The sequence below is a fragment of the Talpa occidentalis genome, unplaced genomic scaffold (assembly GCF_014898055.3).
Source record: "Talpa occidentalis isolate TD23 unplaced genomic scaffold, MPIMG_talOcc4v2.1 talOcc4.8, whole genome shotgun sequence".
NCBI classification, from domain to species: domain Eukaryota; kingdom Metazoa; phylum Chordata; class Mammalia; order Eulipotyphla; family Talpidae; genus Talpa; species Talpa occidentalis.
Window position 1 is genome coordinate 17,707,769 of NW_023605194.1, and position 25,628 is coordinate 17,733,396.

General features: G+C 41.9%; 1 protein-coding gene across 1 annotated transcript in view; it reads left to right on the top strand.

The window, feature by feature from the left end:
- CFAP58 (cilia and flagella associated protein 58) overlaps positions 1–25,628 on the top strand; it is a 46,144-nt gene that overhangs the window by 18,946 nt on the left and 1,570 nt on the right. Inside the window, exons 7-8 of the mRNA XM_054690361.1 lie at positions 21,171–21,290; positions 22,381–22,514. Coding sequence (XP_054546336.1) covers positions 21,171–21,290; positions 22,381–22,514 — 254 coding nt within the window. The remainder of the gene's footprint in view (positions 1–21,170; positions 21,291–22,380; positions 22,515–25,628) is intronic.

Consider the following 25,628-nt stretch of genomic DNA (forward strand, 5'->3'; position numbering starts at 1 on the left):
AAGACTTTGGAGAGGTCGGGGATCTGCCCTGGCTGAGTAGAAGGCGTGGGTTCCAGCGACTTGGGAGGTGGTCTCAGGAAGCTGGAGTGAAGGAGCAGGAGCACGAGCCAGAGAAAGAGGAAAGGCTGTATAGGGAGGGAGAGAGCTGGTCACCACGGTGGACAGCTGAGTCGCAAGGCTGCTGGTGTTCCTCAGAGGACCCACCCTGAAGCCATGGCAGCTGTCCTAAGGAAGCGAGGCTGACTCCCATTCCCCACTGACTCAAAGTTGCCCCTGGGGACATTGTACTGCTTCTAAAAATAGACCGAGGGCACTGCCTTGGTTTCCCCTCCCACCTCTGAGGAAGCCCTGGCCAGAAGCAGAGACTGACTCCAGGGGCACTTGAAGTGGAAGCAGCAGTGTTCTGGGAACTGATGCCTTCCCAGGGTGCCAGGCGCCTCAGCTGCAGCTGAAATTTGAGATGGTCTGAGAGGATGAAGCTCAGGGCTCTAAAAGTGTTTGCCATAGGTCGGATCCTGAAGACCATCAACCTGTCAGTCCCCTCTCTCCCAGTCCCTGACTCCCCTAGCTCCTCACCCAAATTACAGACTGCCAACCCAGCTTTAGAAAAGGAAGGGACCATTTCCCGACCAACTTCTCACTGGCCTCCCTCCAGTCCACCCACTTACTGCCATTCCAGTTGATAGGCAGTAACCAGAGGACCTGGTTGTGACGTGGCTCATTAGAAGATGGCACCCCGATTTTGCCCTGGTCACAACCCTCCCCTGTTGAGTGCTTACCTCACGCCTGGCATCACGCTCTACCTGTATGCAGAGCCCGGGTGGAGGGGAGAGGGCGCTTGTGAGGAATGGTAACTGGGGCTAGGGGTGAAATGTCCCGAGAGTTAACTGAGGAGGTGGTACAATTTCGGGGAAAGAAACCACACTTGACCTAGAATATTGGCACTAGTTTCTAGCCCAGAGTGTTGCCCAGATTGTTTGTTTTGTAGATAAACACCCCAAGGCATTCCCTGTACTGTGTAGAAAAGTAACATACTACTGGACGAGCTCACCACTCAGTGGGTGGTGATGCCTGGTAGCCCAGCCCCTAATGGACAGTCACGCACTGACAGGACCCCACTGAGGAAACTACCTTGCTGGAGGCTTTTCAGGTTGGTGATGCTTCAGGAAATGTTCACGTGCATTCTTGATGTTTCTTGAGCCTAGAGGTCTAGGGGATGGGTGTGTCCCTCAGATAGATAAATAGTGAACTGAGCTGGAAATTTCTGCTTCTTTGTTGGCATCTGGGCCCTGCCCTTTCAAGGTGAACCTTCTAATTTAATTTTCTGACTGACTGGGTGCAAGACCGGTTTACTTACTTCTAGAATGACTTGAATGATAGCAAGGCTGAATGGATCTGCTTAAGTTATTCACTGTGCAGGGGGAGCAAACCTTAGCGCATTCTTAGATCATTCTTTGGTAAGTATTTTCATTTCTCTTGATTTTCTAATTATCTTACACTCTTTGAATGTTTACAATGTGTTAGACATTGCTCTAAATGCTTCATATGTATAGTAACTCCTTTAGTCATTAGTCATCATCACAGCACCTTGAGATAAGAGCGGTCCCTGCTCTCCTGAACAGTCAGGAGACATAGGCTCAGGAAGGTTGACAGACTTGTCCCCAGGCCACCTGTCTGACACCCGGTAGAGTTATGAGTCTGGCTCCAGAGGGTCTTCACCAGGGAGCCCCAGAGGTCACTGAGTCATCATGTGCAGACCCTCTTGGTCATCAATGAGGGAGAGTCACATTTTGCTCTGCCTCTAGAGTCTGGCTGCTCAAGGCCTGGTGCATGACCAGCAACATTGGCACCACCTGGAAGCTTTACAGAAGTGCAAAATCTTGGGTTCTCTCAAGCCTAGAATTAGAATCTACATTTTAACAAGATCCCAAGGGACTTTGGATGTTGGCTCAGTCAGAGAAGCACTGGAGCCCTAGAAGATGGCCAGCCCTTTTCTTTGTCCCAAAGCAAGAGACATAGTGCTGCAGGCCCAGGTTGGAAGGACAGAAGCCCACAGCTAGTTACTTAACTCTCTTTTTCTTTGGTTTCTCTCTCTGAAGCCTGGAGCTCACCCTTTTATTAATATCTTTTGGTGTTTGTTACAATAAGGAAAATAATTATGTACAGCACTTAGCAGAATGCCAGTCATGAGAATTGGCCAGTGCTTAAAAAAAATAGCATTATTTGTGATTTGGAACATGATGACCTCACAAAAGTGTGCAAAATCCTGGGACCTCAGCAAGAGACAGATCTAGGAGGAAGCTGACAAATGAGTGTGTCTAGAGTCTGAGGCAGGTTTCAGAGCCATGCAAACTCTCGAGGCTACTGATATTAGTAGCACGAGACTAGGATGTTCTTTTGTTAATAGAGATATGAAAATCCTTGATCCTGTTTGATGGTAGCCTGCATGGATTTGGCAGGAACTGCAGAGTTTTGAAGAGTGGAAGGAAATGGCAGTAACAGCTCAAGTTTATTGCATGCTGAGCCCATGTCCAGCTGCCCTGATAAAGCCATGCCAGGGCTACAAGTATAAGCCAGATTTGGTAAGCTGTGGCCCACCCCTGCTTTTATATGACCCACATATAAAAGAGGGGCATTTATGTATTTAAGTGGTTAGGGGAAAAAAATCAAAAGAATAGTAATATCTAGTGACATGTAAAAATGACATGAAATTAAAATGTTGTGTCCAGAAGTCATTTTGGCATATAGCCACACACATCTACTCACATCCTGTCTGTGGCTCCTTTTGGGTGACACAGCAGAGTTGAACAGTTGTGACAGAGACTCTCTGGCCCACAAACTCTACAATAGTCACAATTGTGGTTCCTCAATAATACTCAATAGTTACAGAAGAAATCTGCCAATTCCTCGTAGAAACCCTAATCACTGACTCCAGAACATACCACTCGCCATTATTTTATGGTGCCTCCCAATTCAGCCACTGACCACTTCATTTCCATGATTTCTTTCCCTTCCCTCCCGAAATTCCAAAGTAGTTGTTTAATTATTAAGAACTCCTTTAAGATATGGCAGACCGAATTCTAATGTCGCGTCCCAGTTGCTGGTGGTGTAACCTACACTAAACATAACTTTGGCCCGCTGTGTTAGCGGCTAGCTCAGTGATCATCTTTCCAAAGCTGAGCTGCAGTTTGTGGGAGATGCCCCTTCCCCAGAGGGACCCGGGGACTGAAAGGCACGGTGTAAACTGACGTGGTCTATGAGAAGCACCTGCAGGTGGTTGTTCTGTTTGAAAGTGAAGGGGCAGAGCGAGGAGCTGAGGGGGGCCATACCTTCTTAGCCCCTTGCTGCTCTCACCAGGCTATTTCAAGTGGTGGGAATGGTTGAGGAGGCCTCTTACCCAGAGTTCTCCTTGTGGGCTGCTTCTCCTCTGCCAGTTCTTCCTGGGACTTCCTGGAGGCAGGGGGTGGGGGGGTTTTCCTGTACCATCTCTTCCAGGGAGGGTGGAGGGTGGAAGGAGCAATTATTGGAATGGGTTGTTCAAAAAACAGAATGCTAATGCTGACCCTAAGCAAGCCGAGCAGACATCCCCCGACCTGCCTGCCTGCGGGGTACTCTGCCTTCGCTATTTGGCTCCTCTAGAAAAGCCTCAGTGTGAGCACCGTAAGGGGGCAGGCTTGGGGGCACATGCTGTTGGTCCCATAGCACCCATGAATGTCTGAGGCGCCTGCCATCAAAATGCCTTCCATTCATCATTTCTCAGCGGTTCCCAAATGCTGATCTGTGCCCCGGAGAATCTCTCTCTTCCCAAATGTAATATTCATTAGTTTGTAATTAAACGAGCACAATGTGTAGCAAAAAGCCAATTTTACTTTTCAATTTGGGGAACTATTTTTTTCTGTGTCTTTTCTTGTACAGATGTGAAATGTTGCCTAGATTTTATATTTTGAAAGGGCATGCTCTTGTTTCTTGTGCATGCCTTTCCTCCATGCAGTGATTGGTGAGAGCTCCTGATGATTTCCCATTTGTTGAGTGCACGGACCCTGGAACTCGATGACTAGAGTTAGAATCTTGGCTCTGCTGCTAACTCTGCAGCCCTGGCTGGGCTGCTTAACCTGGCCATGCTAACCCAGCCCTCTCATATGTTAAATGGGGATAATCTTATCTATCCCATAGGGTTGTTGGGGGAGATTATATAGTAATAAATGTAAGACATGTAGAATAGTCCCTGGCAGGCAGCACACACTTGATAATATCTATTCGTCTTTTTTATGTTAAAATTTAATAAAGACGACATAAGCAACACTATGCTGGTGCCTCCAAGATTTGGGGAAGAGGGTTGTTCAGGTCCAGGAAATATAAATCAACTTTATCTCTTGGTCTTCAGAACAACCCCATTTAACAGATGAAGGAACTCAAAATTGGAGAGATTAAAGGGCCCTTAGAAAATGTTACCTCCCATCTGGCAGGACTGAGAAAAGGGGTGCTGGTCCAGGGTCCTCACAACTCTCCTGTCTGCTTTGAGGAAGCAGGCTTTTAATATGCAGATGTTTGGGGCTTTTCTTAAAATTGTGTTCAGCCTCATTTAAGGTGACTAAGTTTCTCAGCCTGTGTTCCCTTCACACTTGCCTAGGTATACTTAATGTGCTCAATTACCGCACACCTTCTCTTGGGCCTGCAGTTCCTATAAATGTGCCAGGAATAACTTCCCGGAGCGCTCAAATCCTACGAGCGTTCGGAGTTTCTTAAAAAGAGATTGGCTCTGGTAGGCTCAATTAGGCAGATAGAGGTTAAAAATCAGTTTATACCTTAAGCTGTAAGCACTTAAACCCTTGTAATTTCAGCCAGCCTAAGGAGATGCCCAGCTCACTGGTGGGCTAGGTCTTTGACTTGGTTAGGAAGGGCTTTGTTCATGTTGCGTGTTTTCAACAAGTAGTTTTCGAAAGGGGCTATCTTGACTGCCTTTCTTCTCCCTCCTAGACTCATCTCAATATTGAGAGTTAGGCTGAGGCATTTCACATTGTCAGAAATCCAGGAAATAGCTGGCCCGATTCCAGAGGTTTCACTCACAAAGAATTGACAAATATTAAGTCTATAGTAGATATAAGACATAAACCCCCTCCCCTCTCCTTGCAGGCGCATCCTCTACACCCTCCACAAGAAAGGAACGTCAGCCCACTCTTCACATATTTTTCCAGTTCCTTCCAAGAGTCTTTTTCCTTCCCCACCCCTGTCTACCCTATTACTGGAAAAGGGGGGTGTTGCTTATCTTAGTGGTCACATTCTGAGACTTGGGTCTCGTATCACCAATGGGCCAAGGGCATTCTGTGTTTCCAGCCCCTGCCCATATGCTGAAGCCCTCTTGCTTCCTTGGTCTCTGTGTCAGAGGTCAGCAGCTGGGAAAGGTCCGCCATGTCCACAGTCCATCCCACTTCTTTTGTGTCTCTGACTAAGTGGGTAAGCCTCTTTGGGTCTGCTCTGCCTGATCATCAGAGATTCAAGGGAGAGAGAGTAGGTCTCTTGCTGCAGACAGTTCCCCAGCCCAGTGGACTAAAGAAGCCTTTCTTTAGGTGGGGCATTGTGTGGGTGGAATCAGGTAGAAAACTACGGAGATTAAGAGCTCCAGCTCACTCTAATCCTGTGTGACCCCAAGCAAGTTATTGAACTTATCTAATCAGTTTTTGATTTGTTACAGATAATAATACTTTCACATGAGGCTTTGTTCAGATAAGACTAGATCATCTTTATCAAGCCCAGAGCCCAATGCTGGCACTTAATAAATGTTAGTGGCTATTATCATGGTATTGCTCCTTGGAGGCAGATTTGAAAAGCATCTTCAAAATAGTAGCTTATGAATGTCTTAGTATGACCAATGTAAACTCACTTTCAGGCAGCACACCAACCAGCCTTTGGGCAGCCTCATCACTTTCACTCTATGGTGCTGGACCCATTATTAATGCTGTCCTAATGAAATAGTTTCTGTGATGACCTTCTATCAGTTGGCTTTTGCTGTATAACAAACCACTCTGAAGCTCTGTGACTCAAAACGATAATCATGTATTAGATCATGATTCTATCCATTGGCAATTTGGATTGGACTCAGCTGGCCAGTTATCTGCTTGCCTTGTCTGGATTCACTCATGTTTATGAAGAAAGTTGAGTTATGAGGAGCTGGTTGATGTAGATACAGCCTTCACATGTACAGGGGTTGGTGCTGGGGTCATAAGAATGATGGAACAGTGTATCTCCTCTAGACTATCTGAGATTTAGTCTCAGGATGACAGTCTCAGGAAAGGGCAAGCCACAATGTGCAAGTCCTTTGAAAGCCTCCACTTGTGTCATACTTGCTGTTGTCTCATTGACCAAAGCAAGTCATCCAACCAAGTCTGGACTAAATTTGGAAGAGGACTGACTGGTCCAAGATCATGATAGATGCAATAATTATTGCAACAGTATGCCACAGTCCCCTTCCTTTGGTGAGTTTGAGTGGAAATATTTTCAGTTAAGTGTTCAAGTGGTACAAAATTTCTTTTTTAAATTCTTTTTGTCGGATATGGTATTTTAATATGCCTGGCATCTGGTCTCTATCCTTGGATTTTATTGTTGACATGTTTTTCTTTTCTTTAATCTTTTATTCCCTTTATTTGGGAAATGGTAGTTTGCTGCAGGACATAGTTCTTTTTATAGGAGAAACAGCTGTGATGTCATAACTGAGCATATTTCCTTAGGGAAATGCATTTATCCACTTGCCTTTGGAAATATGATCCCCAATCCATTTGTTCATTTCTATTTTGGCCTCTGATTTCATACTGAATCAGAGAAGATATGTGAATCAAATCTGGATTAGTTGATAAATTAATAATCTTTAAACAATGTTATTTACTATTTTCTTTTGATTTCTGGTTACTGAGCTCTAATAGGTGAGGGAATGTTTAAAGAGAATTCATTTTCTTCCTTTTTATAAGGGTCAGTTTGAATTAAGTTTCACACAGCTCAGTGAGAAACAGAATAATATGTTTCTAACATCAGGAACTATTCAGTATTTTTTAAAATAAGAACAGTGGTTAATCAGGGAAATTTTCTTTTAGTAAAAACAAATAGCACTAGTATGGCTAGTAACTGGAAATGGAAATAAGTAGATTACTTTGAATCCAAACAAAACATTTTCAATAAAGAATTTCTCAGTGGAACATTTAGGTTCTTATTGAATCTGTATACAATTATATCCTACTCCCCAAACAAAACAGATTTTCAGTGATAAATGTTTTTGGACAGCAGCAAGATACAATTCGGTTCATTTCAAGATGCAGATTTATTGGAGAAATTAGAAGAAAATAGTTGCCAACAAGAACCTGGGGGGGTTCCTATCTATCTTTAGCTACATGGTTGTTGTTTCACCCAGAAATATCTCAGAGATGGAGGTGCTTCTTACAAGGATAGAAAAATTGCAGCTGGAGCAGAAATTAATATGTATTTATAGTCCAAACACCTACATGAATCCTTAATCTACTTTTTTTTAAGATTTTAGGGGAATTTATAGAATCGTTTAGATTGGAAGAAATCTCCAGTGGGTCATCAAGTTCCCTCTCCTTATAATGGCAGCACTGATTTTATTATCCTTAAAGCAGCCCTGATATATGGGTGTCAAGTCTGCCTCATGTTTCATGCATTTAAAAATGTATATTCTCTACCCTGAGTGTATTTAATGTGTAGGAGACAGACTGAGAGCTGCCTAGATGCCTGGGAGACCTTTCTGAGTTCCTGACAGTCTCCTCTGGAACAGATGCCAAATAGGTACCATATTAAGCATTACATTGCTGCCATCAAACCTGGTTTGCTTTTGGCTTCTGATCATGGAAACTTTTTTCCTGATGCGAATATGGACCCGTTATGCGGTGTGTCCTGAGTTGGTAATGGAAGATCATTCCTTCTTAGATCCTTTCTTTATGCATATTACAGGGACCTGCCCTTCCCCTATTAAGAGAGCTTGCATGGTAGACCATTTATGAACCAAAAGGTATTTGGGGGGAATCTAGAATATCTGCAGACATTGGTGAGACACAGAGGAATACGAGGCATGGTTCTTACCTGCAAGAAATTTATATTCCATTTGAGAAGATTCCTGAGGTATATTTGGGAGGAAATGAGACTGGTCTCTATGAACAATGTGTGAAAATCCAGACCATTATCTTATGATTCCACTTAGTGAACAATATGCAATTTTGCATAATCACATTTTGCTGGATACTGACAAACATGCCATAGAGGCCCTGGCTGGGACAGTATATAATATGGTTATGTATGTTGAAAACAGCAATAAGTGCCAGGGGGTAAGAACAGGAGAGATGAGTAAGAAGAGTCTCCCTCAAGGACAAAGAAGATGTGATTGGGCTGGACTTTGATGCACTGAAATGACTCACCCAACCATTGCCAGCACATATGTGTTGAAGAAGGATGGCCTCACGGTTGAGAGCTCAGACCTCGTTTTGAGTCCTGGTGAGGCCAGTGACTACCTTTGTGACCTTGAGCAAGCAGACAGCCAACTCTCTCAGAGCCCCAGTGACTCCAGCTGTAAAATGAGGAGAGCTAATAATACCTGGCCATAGGGGTGTTGTGAGGATCAAATGAGGTCACCCATTTAAACCGCTGAGGACAGGGCCTCCCTGGTGGTGCAAGAGGTTAAGACGCAATCTATGAAGATATCCACAGCCATTGAAGCACAAGTTCGATCCCCAGCCAGGGAGCTGACCCACATGGTGCAGCAGACCTCTCCTGACTTGTCCGCTGCTGCTCCCCTCAGCAATGTATTTCAGTCAATCTGCCTGTTCTGCTCCCTACTCTGTCTCTGGTGAATCCTCTTGTCCCCCACACCTCTGTCCTATACCCCAGCTCTTGTATACATAAATAAATAAATCTTAAAAAAATAAACTGCTGAGGACAGAGCTATACATAGAGTCTCCTTAGGACTGAATGCATCTGAGCTTGTGTTGGTGTTGAAAAGCACTGTGGAGCACACACATGAAATCACACGCAGGTTTCTTGGAGGGGGCATATTTGACAATGGTCAAAAGGGCATTTTAAGCTCAGGGAAGATGAGTTCTCACGTAGGGTGAGTACATGTGGGGTGCTGGGCTGAGGTGTAAAATGAACATAGCAGAGGGGGAGATTCCAGGTAGTCACGTTGGTTTGTGTGGGTAGGTATAGCATGTGGGGTTTTAGATGCACAGGTGTATGTCTGCACATTTTTATTCATATGCACATATCAGGAGAAAGACCACCAGCTCCTCATTTGATATGGGCAGGAAGCGAGAGAGAGTTGATGTAGCACCAGTGTTTTGTAATGAAGGGCAGAGTCTCTGAAGACCCCCTGGCTGTTCAGAAGGGGGTAACTGGATCGCATGGGTCTTACTACTGATAGAGATACAATAGAATCATCACTCTTCAGTCCAGAGCAGACCATACTGAATAGAGGGACCCAGGACCACTGATACAACATGAGTGGACACAGGGACGGTCCATGGGGCAATGGAAGCATCAGAAGACAGGTGACAAATGGTGCTTCTTGGTGGTGGTGGTTTTCGTGTTACCTTCTCACCTTCTGGTCTTCTTTTGGAAATGAGTCTATTTTGTACTACAGAACTTAATACAAAATTTTCCACTTCTCTAAAATTTTATTAAGTGCTTTATGGAACCATTTGCGTAAGGTCCAATTTTCCAAGTTGTCGGCTGGGCAGCATAATGACCTCATACTTTTTCATTTAGTTTTATGCCATTATTTATATAAAGAGGTGGTTGGTTTGCATTCAGATTAAGCAAATATGAAAACTGGACATGTTTTTCTCTTCAATTTTACATCTAAAACCACATTGTTGCTCTAGCTCAGTGCTGTCCAAAATAAATAAATAAATGAATAACTGAAGAAACTGGACTTTCCAAGAGAAGTTATTTTGAGTGGGGTCTTGAGGATGAATGGCCTTAAGGGTGGAGGTGGGGGTGAGGGACGTGTATTTTGCAAGGGCAAGGAGGCTTAGAAGGTCAGAGTGGACCAGGGCAGGACAGTGACTTAGTGTGATGGGCACATAGGGAGCAGGAAGAGGAGCAGAGCAAGGCTGAGCCCTTTCTGCTCTGAGCCTGTGCTGTGATGCCTGGGACCTTTTTAGGACTTAATCACAAAATCCCAATTACTTGGAGTTATTTCAACTTGAGTGTGTAATTCCATCAGAAAATTTCTTGTTTTAAAATTTAATTTGGCTTATTCAAAATTATATATTATTCCAGAGAATTTTCCGAGGTAGTGAGATTTCTCTGAGCTGCCTGCCATCAACTCCAGTGCATGTTTTAGTAGCTTGGGGTTTCAGGTCCTTTCTGTATGCAGCTGGTCATTGCCAGCGTACAAATACCAGGCTACTCTGTTCTTTCTGGGTTCTCACTGGATTGCTCATCCCCCTGGTTTGGCTGGTGGCTGAGTGGTAGAGGCAGGCTGTTGGCAGAGGGTTGGAAGAAGTCAAGAGTGTGCTGGTCTGGCCTAGGGCAGAATCCTGACCCTACAATTCATAGGTATGTGGTCTTGGCAAAATGACTCAGCCTCAATGACTGTTTCCTCATCTGTGAGATGGGGTTATATGGATTATAATTAGATGAGAATTTCATGGATATTGTCTACAACGTGGTTTTCTGAGCTTGGTGACATATATTCAATAAATGTTAGCCATTGTTACAATGGCTATTTTATGAATAATTGAAATCATTATGCCTTCTCCTATTCATTTCCAAGGGCTTATTCATATTATAAACCTACTTAATGATTCATGATTCTAGAATTTTCTTTGTGTTTCCTACCTCAGTAGCCCTTTGGTAAGAGGAAGCTGGGAGTTCACTCTCTGGCCTGACTCTTGACCCTAGGCTTTAAGGAGAAAGGTATAGGTGGTCACCACTAAGTTAGACAATTTAGACAGGGTTGAGGCAGGAACCCCTTTTAAAACCAAGGAATTTGTGTTCAGTTGAAGTTGGGGCTCTAGGCCATTTCTCTCTAGAACCCTAACATTCATGCAGTTTAGTTCACCTTCTCCTGAACAAATGGCCAAGAAGCTACAGTCCTGGAGAGAGAGGTTCAAGGGAAAGAGCTATATGGACTAGCTAGGTGACCTGTGTGGATGAACACATCCAACCCTTAGAAAGCTAAAGGACCATTATAATATGGAGCCTCAGGGAACTTTCATTTCAGGGTTGTCCTTTCTCTGATTCTTGTGGCATCATCTGTGCCCATTTAGAATTATTCATAGTACAACATGCTGTTGAGTAACTTGTCTCTCTGTCTCATTAGACTCTAATGCCCTGGAGAACCACATAGTCTACAAAAAGGAGCATGGTCTTTTGAATCTTTTGTTTCATAGCTCCAGCTTTCGGGACCTAGGTCAAGTTACTTGGTCAAGTTACATAGCCCATTTCCTCATCTAATAATCCTTATAGAATTGTTATCAGGTATAGACATAATCAATGAAAAGTGACTGGCCGATAGTAGTTGCATAATAAATGGTAGCTGGTGCCAATGGGAACAACCACAACTGTGATGACAGTGCAAGAGTATATGTAGCTCAGCGCCTGGTGCACCCATCAGCACATGCTCAGTGTGTGGCTGGGTGAATGGTTGGGTGAATGAATGGCCCAGTGATGATAAGTTTAAATGAGAGGAGTAAACAATCCCATGGACTGATTTCAACCCTTGTCCTTTTTGACTTCAGTCACTTTTGATGCTACCCAACATGCTCAGTGCTTTCCTCTTCCCTTACCCCGCAGGGCTCAGATATTTGCAGGTTTTCCTCCCTTGTTGATCCACTTCTTTCTTAGTTCTTTTACTTTTTTCTTTTAATTCCCTGTTAGCTATTATCCAAGGCGTATCCTGAACATTACTTTCGCCACTTTCTCTATCAAGGATCTCATTCTTTGTTAAGGTTTCAATTTGTGCCTTTATTAGATACAGTCACGATGGCTTATTTAGTCTTACTTGCATTCTGGTTTCCTATGTCTTTATACTTGTTTGTCAAAAGCATGTCCTGGTGACTCTTTAAAATTGAAGTTACCATCTTCTTTCTCAAGCCAGACTCAATGTGGCAGTTTTTCCAGGCACCGGAATGTTTAAAATGCTGGAGTCATGTCTGACTTCTACCCTCCTACCATATCTGTCGCTCAATTCCATCATACATACTCTTGCATCTGTTTATCCCTCTACATATAATTTCCATCCCCAGCCACTATTCTGATTCAGGTCCTAATTTCTATGATCTCTAAAGTGGAGTGCTCTTGAAGATGATCCATTGAGTGCTTGAAGAAAATATTAGAATTTCTATATATACATGCATTTTTATCCTAATCTTTGAAATGTTCTATTTGATATATATTTTATAATGTAGTGTGTATATCTTATAGGTATACATATTAGGGTATCTTATAGGTATACATATACATACACCTATACTTATAGGTATACATATTAAAATGTAAGTAACTTTTATAGTAGTGCATTTTCTGTGATGAGCTGTTGAAATATCCCATGTTGTGAGCACATCTATAATGTCTTCCTATAAATGAGGGCTGCTGCTCCTGCGGCTGTCAAGCCTTTCAGTGTTCTTTGTACAGTTGTGAGGTTGTACAGAAAATGATGTCATCATAACATAAAAATATTCACTAATGTACAGCCATTTACATAACTCCTGCCTACTCAGGCAACCCTCCCACATCATGTGGCCAGCTCCTGCCCTTTTTAACATCATTGATCTCGTTTTTCAGTAGGAGTGTCCAATGTTATTAGTACCCAACAACAAGAGCAAATGTAATGCAAACAATTGTAAACATTGCAAAAGATCCCAGATATCATAAAGTCGATACAAGTGGTATTAGAAGAATGTTGGAATCATAATCAGACAATGTCAAATCAGTCTTTTTTGGTAGAAAAGGGAAAATTGAACAGCTATGAGTGCAGGCACCTCAAAAATGTCTTTAGTATCCAAGGATTAGGGGAGGGGCTTTGGAAGAAATTAATAAAGTCTTTGATGATTTCTGCTAAAGGAAGTCTTTTTTAAATAATTGGTCAGAGTACTTAAATAAGATGCAAAAAGCTTTAAGCATAAAGGAGATTATGGATAAGTCTTACTACATTAAAATTAAGAATGTCTGCTTCGCAAAGAAATCATTTTGAAAAAGTGAGGCACAAAATTTGCTGTCTTTACCTACACAGAATATATAAAGAATAACAAATCAATAAGGAATAGACAACTCAATAGGCAAATAATGCATGAGCACAGACATTTCCCCAGACGAGGAAACACACATGAATAAACTTGCAAGAAAGTGTCCAACCTTATTTTATAAGTAGGGAAATGAAGCATAGACCACACTGAGATACAACTTTACTATTTCTGGAGGGACAAAAGTTAAGGTGTCTTTACTTGTTACCTACTTCTCTCTTATAAATTACCAGTCACTTAGTGGTTTAAAACAACAGACAGTATCTCATAATTTCAGGAATCTGGGTATAGCTTTGCTGGGTCCTGGTTTGACCACACTAAGCAATGACAGGGATGCAGATAAGTGGGGATTTTTGTACACCACTCTGGAAGATAACTTTACACTGTCTTACTAAGTTGTATATCCAGGTATCTTTAAGAAGGAGCAATTCCACCTCTAGGCCTACAACCTGGAAAGACTTGTATGTGTGAACTAGGGAACATGCTTAAGAATGCTCATAGCAACATTGTTCATAAAGACAAAACCCTAGAAACAACTCAAATGCCCACTGACAGGAGAATGAGTAAATTATGAAATTCTCACCTAAAAGAATGTCAAATGATCTGCATGAAGAGAAACACACAAGGATAATAATCAATCTTAGAACCATCCTGTTGAGAAAAACAAACTAGTAAAAGAAAACTTGGGCTATATTTTTATAAAACGCAAAGCAAAGCAAAATTACATAATGGACAGATGATGAAACTATAAGAAAAAAATCAAAGTGATAATAAAAAAATCAAAGTGACAAAAAATCAGAGTAATGTTTATGGTGGCAGTTATATGGTACAGGGATGGGATGGATAAAGGAACACACAGATAACTTCTAAGTGTTAACAGTTTCTATTTAGAAGTTGGTTGATGACTTGATAAATAATGACCATTCATTTCATTATTATGCCTATAGTTGTATATACTATATAAATTCTTTTTATATAATAAAAACTTAAGATATTGTACTGCAGAAGTCAGATATGTGAAGAAAACTAAATCATACTATAATATGATGTTGTTTACATAAAAACCTAATCATTTAAATGGCCAGTTATTTGTTCCAGTAAATAGTACATTATTTTACTTAAAATTTAATTTTAGAATTATAGGGAAAATTTATTTTTATGAATTTTTGATCAGTTTTTCAAGGGAAAATAATCCAAACTTTTCCCCTTACTATTTATTACAAAAATTGGTCACCAAATTTCAGTGGATTAACATTAAGAGGCTTTCTCTGTCAATTTTCTTCTTTCAGTAGTGATATTTCTTTCACTAATTCATAATTTAAGTGTCATTGCTGCTATTACTACACCCATCAAGAACCATCTGAAATACTTTCTACGGTACAACCAATGGCCTGCTTCTCTTATCTTTGAACCTGTCCTCAAACTACAGTCTTTTCTTAGTACCTCTTTGGGGACCTGGTACTATTTTCTTCTTTTATGACTTAGTTATTTTTCCCCTTCAAGTAAATTCCTTGAGGTTTTGGACCTTACTTATCTTTGCATAAAACCAGCCCCATTCTACATTTCATGCTGGTGCTACATAAAAATCAAGTTGGCTTGAAATTTTCTAGACCTGTTTTTTTTTTTTTTTCTTTTACAGGTTTTTGGAAACATCAACACTCTCATCACTTACTATGTGAATATTCTTTACATACTTGAAATTGCTGGGTTAGGTGCAAAGCTAAAACAAGCACAGTGTGGTGATACTGAAGCTCAGACTAGTCTAGACAATTATTTACTGTTTATGGCGTTTTACCAACATAGATTTGCATTTGGAAATAAAATCTCTTGTAAAAAAAAGAGCTCTCAAGAAAGTTTGTGTTGCTTATATGAGAAAGCAACAGAAGCATTTTTCCCACTGAGGCAAAAATGGTGAAGGTTAGTGCATGCAAATTTCACATATGCCTCATGAAACACTTAATCATCTATATCTGAAGACGAGAACCACTGTGTAACCAAGTAGTTCCTGCTCAGAAGGAACTCAGCTGTGTAATTCTGTTTCATCCCCAAATTCAGCATCTCCCATCCTCTCCAGGGGGCTTTACCATTTCATGACATCATAAACAAGATAGGTCCAGAGTTCAGTTTTGCTGACATTTTCGTTATAAAGCTAATAAACAAGAAAACCCCAAGGTATCAGCCATTATTTTTTCCTTTTCTAAGGCTAGATAGAAGTATAATGTGTTTACAGTTTCTAATTTATTTTCCTACTAGCAAAAATAGGCATTTCTAGATAAATTTTGCAGGTTGCCTTTTTATACAGAGGGAAGTAATTTTGCTTAAAATTTTAAATCTGGCTCTAGTCTTTAGTTCAGAAGTATGGATGGAGGCAGGGGGATGGAAAAAGGACTGGAACCAAGCAAAGAGGAAAAATATTTTGGATATTTTTAATGATAGAAAAAGAGTTATGTGTGCAATTAGAATTTCTGTTTAAGGAGGCTGCTCAAAAAGCCAATACATTGTTCAGTTGAGGATTGTAGTTTAAGAGTTATGCTTGCATTTTCGTACTTAGGTGTATCAGTGAGTACATGCACTACAAGTAGCGTTTACAGAGCTAATTAATTTGAATTCATTTGCAATTCTTATGAATTAAAAAAAGCATTTGAAACCACTTGCGTGATCAGAAAACCACTATACACATTTAACTAAGAGATCAAGGTTGTGCATCAAGCAATTTCCCGAGTTATACACAATATGCACAATAAAGAAATTTAGCTCAAAGTCACGAAACTGAGAGCACTGGCTCAGTAGTGTGAATTAAACAAGTTCTACTCACCCAAAGATGTTACCCAATGATCTAATTCAAATGAAAGTTCTCAACATAAATATATCCTACCTTTGTTGATTTCACTGCTAAAATATGTTAGGCATGGTCTGCTGACAATATGATGTGAAAGCAACAAAATTATGGAGCATCTAGAATGAGCAGAGTACAGTGGTAGGAGATGAAGGAAATAGAGAAATAGAGACAGATCCATGTGGTTCTGACCTTAAAGGTTCTTGATTCAATTGGAGAGAAAGAATGAATTCTAAATGATTAAATAACTAAAGTAAAAAAATGGCGTCTTATGACATTCAGAAAAGATATATATATATATATATATATATCTCTATATCTTCCATGAAGTGGGGTCTCTTAAAAGTAGTGGTTTTGGGATTTAAAGAAAAATCAACTCTATCTTGAACCCAGCTGGGCAAACTAGAGTGAAGACAACACGGTGTCTTTCTCCTTGGTGTAGTGGTATCTGAAAGTCTGAGTGGGTGGCTTTCCCCTGGTGGGCATAGATAAGATGTCTTTGCATCAGGAGGAGAACTGCCTGTTTCAAATGAGTTATTTAGTTCACAAGGTGAGGCAATTATTCCCAGCGCTCACTCAAGCAAATTGATGAATCGAGGGTGAGCCGAGTCAACGCACTGGCATTCACCAAACATAGATTCAGATTAAAACAGAATAAATTAGTTCCTCTTAGCTTGCCTCGAGTGGGCGAGCTGAGGAAGAAGAGGTGGTGAGGTGCACACTGAATGTGAGCTACCTTCTGTTTTCAGCCGAGGATGCAAAGCAAAAGATGGAATATAAACCGACAGTGAAGATGAAATTGTAGCTTGGTGGGGAAAGGAGTTCTGAGAGCAACTCAATTTCTCCCTCAGAATTGTACCAGAATAGCACCAACTCTTATTTGCATAGACTGTTCTGGATGTAGACTTTTAATTTATTGTCAGATAAAATACAAATACCTGAAGTCTGAGGGATTCCATAGCTGGAGGTTCCGATATGGGTTTCAGACTGTCACCATATAATGACAGCATTATATGGAGCTAAGACCGTAATTAATTCTTCACCACTCTACTCAGCCAGTATTGACAATGAGCCATGCTGTTATCTAGCATAGCTTGGCAGAGACTCTTGAAACAAAAGAATCCATAACCACATCTGACAGTCTGTCCAGCTGAGAGAATGGGGTGTCTAGGAAGAGGGCATCGTTTGAAGGATGGACATAGTATGGTTAATGCTCACAAAGCAAGCTCGGCCAAAGAGAAAGCTAGTCTCTTGGTGCTAATAGTCTAGCTTTTTTTTTTTTGTTTTTGTTTATTCAGTATAATTGTTCATAAAATAATTTGGTGAGGCATGCTACAAAATAATATTGATGTGCGTTAGGAGCAAACTTTGAATAAAGAAATGCCAACCTAAAGATGCAATCTTTTGTTGGTAGGGAAATAATAAACTATTTATGATTTTCTTATGATGTTTCATTGACATATGGTGCTTCTAACCCAGTGACAAATTAATTGACTGGGTTTAAAAGGAAATGGATGCAATTTAATGAAGAAGGACAGGATATGTATTACAAGGCAGCTGGTTCTGCCACTGCTGGCTTATGGAGACAATATACATTGGACAGCTAATGAGTCTCTGTTGCATAAGATAGATTCTCTTTATAATAGAATTGCACGCTTTGTCTCTAAATGGGGTTATTATACACACCATTGCACAATGTTTGAAGAGCTTGCTTGGCCCGTGTAGAGGGTTAGGAGAGAAATAAATTGAAAAACAATCGTACTTAAGACCTTCAATCCATCAAACACTCCATATTTATCTAAATTACTAGCACGTCCTCCCAAAATACAAATCTGTATGATACACATGGCTGGAATGTTAATGCTGACTGGTCTTCGTTTTGGCTTTATCAGTTAGGTTTTCTGGTATACACATGGACCAAAGCCCCTGCACCTTGAAGCCTGACTAGGCATTTCAAGCAATGACTCCACTCCCTTTCTCTCTGCTCTTCATACTGCCACTGTCTTAGTCCCTGAAGTTTCATTTGGTATTCTTTCCACCCACCACGAATGTGCATGCATCACTTGTCCTGAGTTATTTAACTCTCAGAACTTTTTGACTTTGAATATGCCCACAGTTTTCATGGTAATTCACTCCTTTTTTCACTTTTCTCCACACTGTGGATCCTTACTGTTCAGTCACTCAATTGTCCTTTAGAATAAATCCATTTCAATTCATTTTACAGCCTTGAAAGAAAAACCCAGGAGTGAGAGGAGGAGGCAGGAAGTGGCAACATTGTTGGCACAGTGCATGAGGATTTCATGGGCAGGGCTTAGTGAGATGGTGAAGGACAGGAGAGAGAGAGCGGTGTTGTCCTCTCACCTCTGACACCCTCTCACCTGGCTTTCACCTCCTGGCCCCATTCTTCTGTTGATGTGATCATGTATCCTTTAGGAATCATATAGCTCAGTTTGATCCAGATTTTTTTTAGGGCTACAATGCGTCTTCATGTCAGTGGAGGTATGGCTGGGAATGGTGACTCTTGAGTGTGTCCTGACTACACAGGCTTTTGACTTGTCCAGGAACTTTGGCTGCACCATCCATTTGGCTTGCCCTTGGGATTCTCACCTTTGGTGAGATAACTGTTGGCTTCTTCCACACTTCTCTTCTGTGTCACTCTCCTCCCTCCTTACCGGGAGCAGTGGAAAAGAATTACATCTGTGAAACACTTAGTTTCTAAGAGGGTCTTTTCATTTTAAGCCATTATCACCAATCAGATGATTCCCTCTTCGTGGTGTTGGGCTTCTTTACCGCTCAAGTCTGCCCATCTTCTGGTGGAGACAGAGGTGAGCGGAGAGAAATGGACAAAATAGTTCCATGAGCTGCTCCTCATATTTATTACCCTCTCCAAATTGAATCTTGAAGCCTTGTCAGAAGTGTTATTTTTCCAACAGAGCAGGCGTTAAGTGGCTATAGAAAATAAACTCACCACCTGATATCTTTCTCATTGCTTGCTACATCCATTTACTGGGAAGATTATATTGTAAGGTGTGACAGGAGGTGTTCCACAGCAGAGGAGAATCACCACTTTGTAATTCTATTTGTTCAAACTTCTTTTGTGCGGGCCTTCTGATTTCCTTGTCTTTTATGGAATTATTTCCTAAGTAGGGAGTACTTTTTGATATGAGTTTCTCCGGAAACTTCTTTCATCTGACTAATTTTTAAATCGTGTACACACTTTTGCATCAAGTCAAGCCATGTCGTTTGTAATAAAATTTCCACAGTTTGGCCAGGGGAAAGGAAAAGCTAGAACAAATGGTAACAATGACCCATTAATGGTGTTTCTTTTGCCTATTTTTTTAATGACTAGTATGTTCTCTGGCAAAAACAGATTATTTGATGACAGTGCTGCAAATACTTAGCTCCAGGCAAAAATTAGTTTCCATTTGACTGGATGTTTCATTTAATGAGAGAGCTTTTACTTATATCTGTTTTTTCCCTTTAACATAATTACCTTAAGGAAATAAATATGTACAAAGACAAATGAGTAGACACACTAGTCTTTATCAATGTTTGTTCAAATTATTGCAGTTCAGGGAAAAATGGGAATCTAGACTTGAGATGCCCTAGAAATAAATCTTTGCTTGTAGGTAATAGCTTTAGTTCGAGGATCTGAAAACACGTTATAAGCAATTAAACTTCAGAGTACAAATGGGAATTCTACATTGTTTATTGGTTAGATTAAGCTACGGAATTATGATTTAGGTTGGGGTCTTAGGAAGTCTTTTAGTTCTACAAATCTGCATAGTCCTTCTTCTGGATATTCATCTGTTTACTCAACTGTTTCCAGATCTTTTATTCCTGTCATATTTATTAGAAGATTCACTTTCTTTACTTTGGTCCTCTGACTTGCTCTTCAACCTCTGTGACTTTTGCTCCCCAAATGTTACGGCGCTTTCTAAGGTCAGTGGTGCCCTCCTGTAGCCCATCCCAAAGGCTGTTCTCAGCCCCCCTTGCGATACTTCTCTCTACCCCACTTGATATCACTGGCCACCCAAATCATTCCTCTCTTTTATTTATTTTATTTATTTTTTAAAGATTTATGTATTTATTTATACAAGCACTGGGTACAGTCAGAGGCGCGGGAGGGTGAGAGAATTCACCAGAGCCAGAGCGGGGAGCAGAGCAGGCAGAAGGACCGAGGTACACTGCTGAGGGGAGCAGTGGGCGGCAGGAGGGGTCTGTGCACCATGTGGCCGGGGATCGAACCGGCGCTGCAGAGGCTGCGGGCAACCTAGCGCTCAACCGCTGCACCACTGGGGAGGCCTACATTCCCCACTTTTAAATGTCTGCCTATTCTTGGTTTGGAGGACATTCACTTACTTTCCCTCATCCTCTTTCTCTAATTGCTCTTTCCTTCCCTATTGCTTTCATGCTGGTTCCCCCAAAAAGCTGGTTGCCCCGTCTCTCCTTCCCCAACACCTCCCTGGCTGATGGATCTTCTCTCATGGTTTAAGCCATGTCCTGCCTCTAACTCCAGCTTGCTCCTCAGTTCTCAGCTCCAGAACCACGTTTTTAAACTCCTCTTCCAGAACCCCTACTGGACCTCAACACAACGTATCCCACACCTGCTTGTCACCAGAAGTGAGCACAGTCCCGGCAGCCCCCGCACTGCCTCCTTTTCTGGCCTCCCTGCGTCCAATAGTCATTGGGCTCCTGCTTCTTCATCCTCATCCATCTGATCTTTCGCCAGACCCCACTGACTCTACCTCAGAGATGTTTTCACATCAACCTGCTTCCCATTGCAGTTGCCTTAGGTCCAGCTTTCTCCATCTCCTGCTTGTCCTGGCATCCTAAGCAGGGTCCTCATTCTCTTCTCTGCTTTCCTTCTGGAGTTCGTTCTCTAAAGACAGACCAGGTAGATGGACACTTTCTCTTCCTCATTTGTCTTCTGGGCACCTCCTAGGCCCTTGGCCAGGATTGGTTTGATGCGCATCTGAATGAATGAATGAATCTACAGGAAATGTAATGAGTGTGGCGCTGACCCATCTGTTAAAGGCACTTTGCTCGTCTAGATGGGGCTGTTTATCTCCACCTTGGTGTCTCTCCACCAGGAAAAGGAGAAACTGTATGTGGAACTAAAGCACATCCTGGCCCGGCAGCCTGGCCCTGAGGCTGTGGAACAGCTACAGATCTACCGCCACACGCTGCGGGAGAAGACCAAGCAGCTGAAAGTAAGCAAGCGCCCCTGCTGCTTCCTGGGCTGAGAATAGCTGCACTCTGGGGAGCACACCTGGACAATGAGCCGGTCTCCCAAATGCCATCCTCGTTACCTTTCTTAGATAAAGCCCCAGTCCCAAGAGGAAGAGGGCAAACTTCTGAGCTACCCCCTGTTGTGGGGCCACTAGACCCCTTCATTCTCCACACCCCAAAAAGGGAGAGGAGCAAGTGAGGAAAGGGATGGGGAGAAGAAGATGCCTTGGAGTGGAAATGAGGGGCACTGGGCTTGTGTGGCCCCTTTCAAGATGATGGGGAAGGATATTTTAATACCACTGCCCGCCGACGCGGACCACTTTGTGGGGATACACCTCACTTTGGCATGCTTTCCACGTTTTGTTCAGACGAGTGAGTGCCCACCCTCCTTGTCCACCCTGAGGCCATCCCCTGGGCACGACGATGTACCAGGTGGCTCATCAGGCACCGATGACAGCCGCTCATCTGCACTTGACTCTCCTGTGCACGGGATAGTGCCCTGTTTCTTAGAGGGGCATGTCCCAGGGCTGAGGTACAGAAAGCAGCTGTGCACAGGCCCCAAGGGCACTGTAGAGAGGAGGTAGGCATTTAGCACCACAGCCTCCAGACATGCCGTCTCTCACCATGAAATTGAATCTCTAGGTGGTGGCGGCAGCAGGATGATTCCAGAACACATTTTACCTTAATCCTCAAATGAATCGTGCTCCCTCGCGATGTCTTGAGTCCTTTTTAAAAGTCTTCGAAAGCAATTTCAGACTGTCTGGGAGTTTTTCTGTCTCTACTTACATTCCTTGAAACAGTCATACCACTCGCATATGTGCTGCCTGGTCCGAGTTCTCCTGTGCAGAGGAATGAGTGTTCACCTGTCACTGGATTGTGAGCCTTCAACTAGGCTTTTACCTGGACACAGAGCTTGAGCCAATTAAAACATTCAGATTAGCTATTAGACCTGGCGATAGTTTTGCAGCTATAACCCCACTGAGATAAATGGAAGATTAAAAAGAATTTTTGAGAAAAGGATATGGTCCCGGTGTGTCTCCTCTGTTAATGCTGTCTTATTTGCTATGTTAGGTTTTGTCTTCAGAACTGAATATGTATGAATCACAGAGCCAAGAATACAAGTATGAAATCGAGAAACTTACCAACGAACTGATGAATTTAAAGAAGAAGTACCTTGCTCAGAAACGCAAGGAACACGATCAGAGGTAAGATAGTTAAATGTTCTGATTTTGTTGCGCCTCTGACCTGCTGAGAAGGATGGACGTGGTACATAGTCGGAGTCCCATATTGCCCTTGGATAAAGCAAGGGCAGTGGCACAAATGGCATTTATTAGTTCGTATCAGAGCAAGATACGTGTCTTGTCTGGAACTGCGGCTCACTTTAGGAACCTATCAGGGATCTTTTCATATCTGAAAAGGCTGGTGGGCCTCACGTGCAGCAGGGGGAATATGTTTGCAAGTGATGTTCACAAGCAGCCATGTATGGGCTGAAGCATATTCACATTTAAAACCACAGGTAATTTTCCTAAGAGATCTGTTCTTTCTAATCATGCAGCTGTGCCACCTCCATTACAAGCGGTTCATGAATAATTTTCACCTGTTTTAGATAAATTCTCTCTGGGTTCTGTCCTTGTCTAGTCATAAACTTCAGTGTCTGCTCTGGGGTCTCAACCTGAGATCTTACTCTTCTAGGAGATGGTCATGCAGATACTATGTTGACATTTGGGCTTCCTGTGGAGAATAAATATTTTCTTCACTGGGTTTTCATCATTTGTCTAATCTCAGGGTGAGCAAGTGGGCCCAAGTAAATCAGTAGGTTTGAACTTTGGTTAGCCTCATGGCAAATTCATCGAGTTTTATTTTTGTAGTCATTTGTGTTATGGGCTGCAAGTCAAGTTTGCTTTTTCATGCACACGGACATTTCAGAGACGTGGTGAAAGATGGTTTAAATGTTTCCGCATTATGATTCACGAGTGGCAAATAGCTATTTAAAGTGGTGCCAGTAAAAATCTACCCTTCTTGTAAATTAGAACATCCTACTCTTGGTGGAATAAAACACCGCAGAAAATTATAGCTAATTTAGGTGAGTCTTTTAGATGAGTATGCCTCAATATGTGGGTCTAGCAACTGCCTGATTCTGAATCGCTGGTGAGATTTATTAAACATGAAGATTCCCAGGGCCCCATTTCCAGATATTTCCAGATATTTGTAATCAGCAGGCTCTGGATGGGTCTCTGAAATCTGCAGGCTCATTTCCCCTCAAGTGATTTCCATTCATGCTGAAGTTTGAGAACCACTGATACTTGCGATATGAATTAAATGAGTGGAAACACTACTGGTTTCTTTTACAATAGAACACCAATATTGTGCTTCTAAAATGTCGGCGTGGCTGGTTCCACATGAAACAAGCTGTCTAGCTCAGTGATCTTGAAGCTTTCGACTGCATACCCTTACCCATAAAACATTTTGAACTTTCAGACTTCCCCCCCTATTGTCTAAAAAATCTCTATTTTAGAATAATTTTTTACCTACAATATATTTTAATTTATAAATTATATGCAAATGTTATTACTATGCATAATTATTAAGTCAGACTTTTAATTTTTAAAGGTACAAATATAAACAGAAAGTCTAATATCTCTGTCTACCCCCCAAACCTACCCTGCTGTGGGTCTTCTCACTTGTCTTCTAGACTTCATGGACTCCATTTTGGAGACCTGTAACAAACAGTGAGCTTGGCTACAGAGTTAATTAGCTTTCTAGAGTTGAAAGCTAATTGAAAGCCAGTTGAAAGCTAGTTGAAAGCTTTCTAGAGTTGGCTTCTCTGCCTTGGCCTGGGGTTGGACCTAGTCTCCTTGGACCTAGTGGATCTCCCAAGTGTTGGGGAAGCAGAGAGCATGCTGAGCAACTGAGGGTGTGCTTTCCAATCCCAATGGCCCACCCTCTGGTACTGCACTGCCCCAGCCACATGCCATTCATGGCTATTTACATTTCAGTGAATCTCAATTATTGAATAAAAACATCAGTCCTTCATTTGCACTAGTCACACTGTGAGTGCTTGAGAGCCACACGTGGCTTGTGGACTCCAAGTTGAGCAGCCCAGAGCAAGAGCTTTTCCTTCATTGTGGAAAGTTCTATTGGATAGTGCTGCTCTAGAATCTTTGTCTTACCTGTCCTCCTCTTGTCCTTAAATGCTCATCACTCATAGCCACTCTGATCTGATTAGGGTTTCGTTGGTGGTTCCATTTAGTTGGGGGCCCATAAGCTGGAGGTAGACAGAGTGATGAGTTCATAGGAGATGAGCAAAGGAAAAAAAAAAAGATGAAGGTGCTGAAGGAAAATATGCAGAGGCAAGAACAAAAGTGCTGAGATGGTTTAGACTGCAAGGAAGAAGGCTGAAGGGAGTCATTATAATGGTCTATAAATACATTAAAAAGATAATATAAAGGAGGCATTATTCCCATTAGTCAGCTTAGACCAAGCCAGAAGCATTAAGCTTAAGTTCCTTCAGAGAGGAAAATTTAGGTTATTTCAGGCAAGAGAGGCCAGGGGGAGGAGGGAAACACCACCCGCATCTAAGACAGTCAGGAGGTGGACAAGTTGCCAAAGTACTTGAAGGAATCCTCTTTGTTGGATATACTCAAGGCTAAAGCTTTTGTCCTATTTATGGAGGATTTTTTTTTTAAATAATGTAATCAATTCGGCCAAGAGACAGCTGGATTGATTAACCAATCCTCTACAGGTCCTTTCCAAATGGAATAATTTAGAATAATCTCTGTGAATGTTTCCCCCACCCCCGACATGCTCTTTATAAAATAACTCTGATCATTTTTACCTTTTTACCTTCTTTTGTTTTTCTCAAATACCCTTCTTACCACACTCTAGTCCCACCTGCTTGCCCCCTGCCCCCTGCCAAGGGCCCCCAGATGGCTCAGAGTCTGCAGTGCCAGTCAGATTTTTTCCCATAAAGCAGAATTCATTCCCTAAGGTAAATCATTCCTAGTTGTCAACTCTAATTGGTTTCGGTCTTAGTAATTTGCTTAAGTTTTATTTTTAAAAAAGGATTACAAAGTTGTTCTCTATGAGATCTCTAGTTACATAATAGGTAATTTGTGTCCTTTTGAAGTACCTCAGCAGGCAACCTCTCTCTCTCTCTCTCTCTCTCTCTCTCTCTCTCTGAGTATAAGGGAAATCTGTATAGGAGATACACTTTAGATTTTAGGGTAGAATTCCCCTTATCTGTTGGCAAAAGTACTAGCTTTTTTATCTTTACCAGCTGTTTTTCATATCTTAAAGTATTTCTAATAATAGCTGCTGCT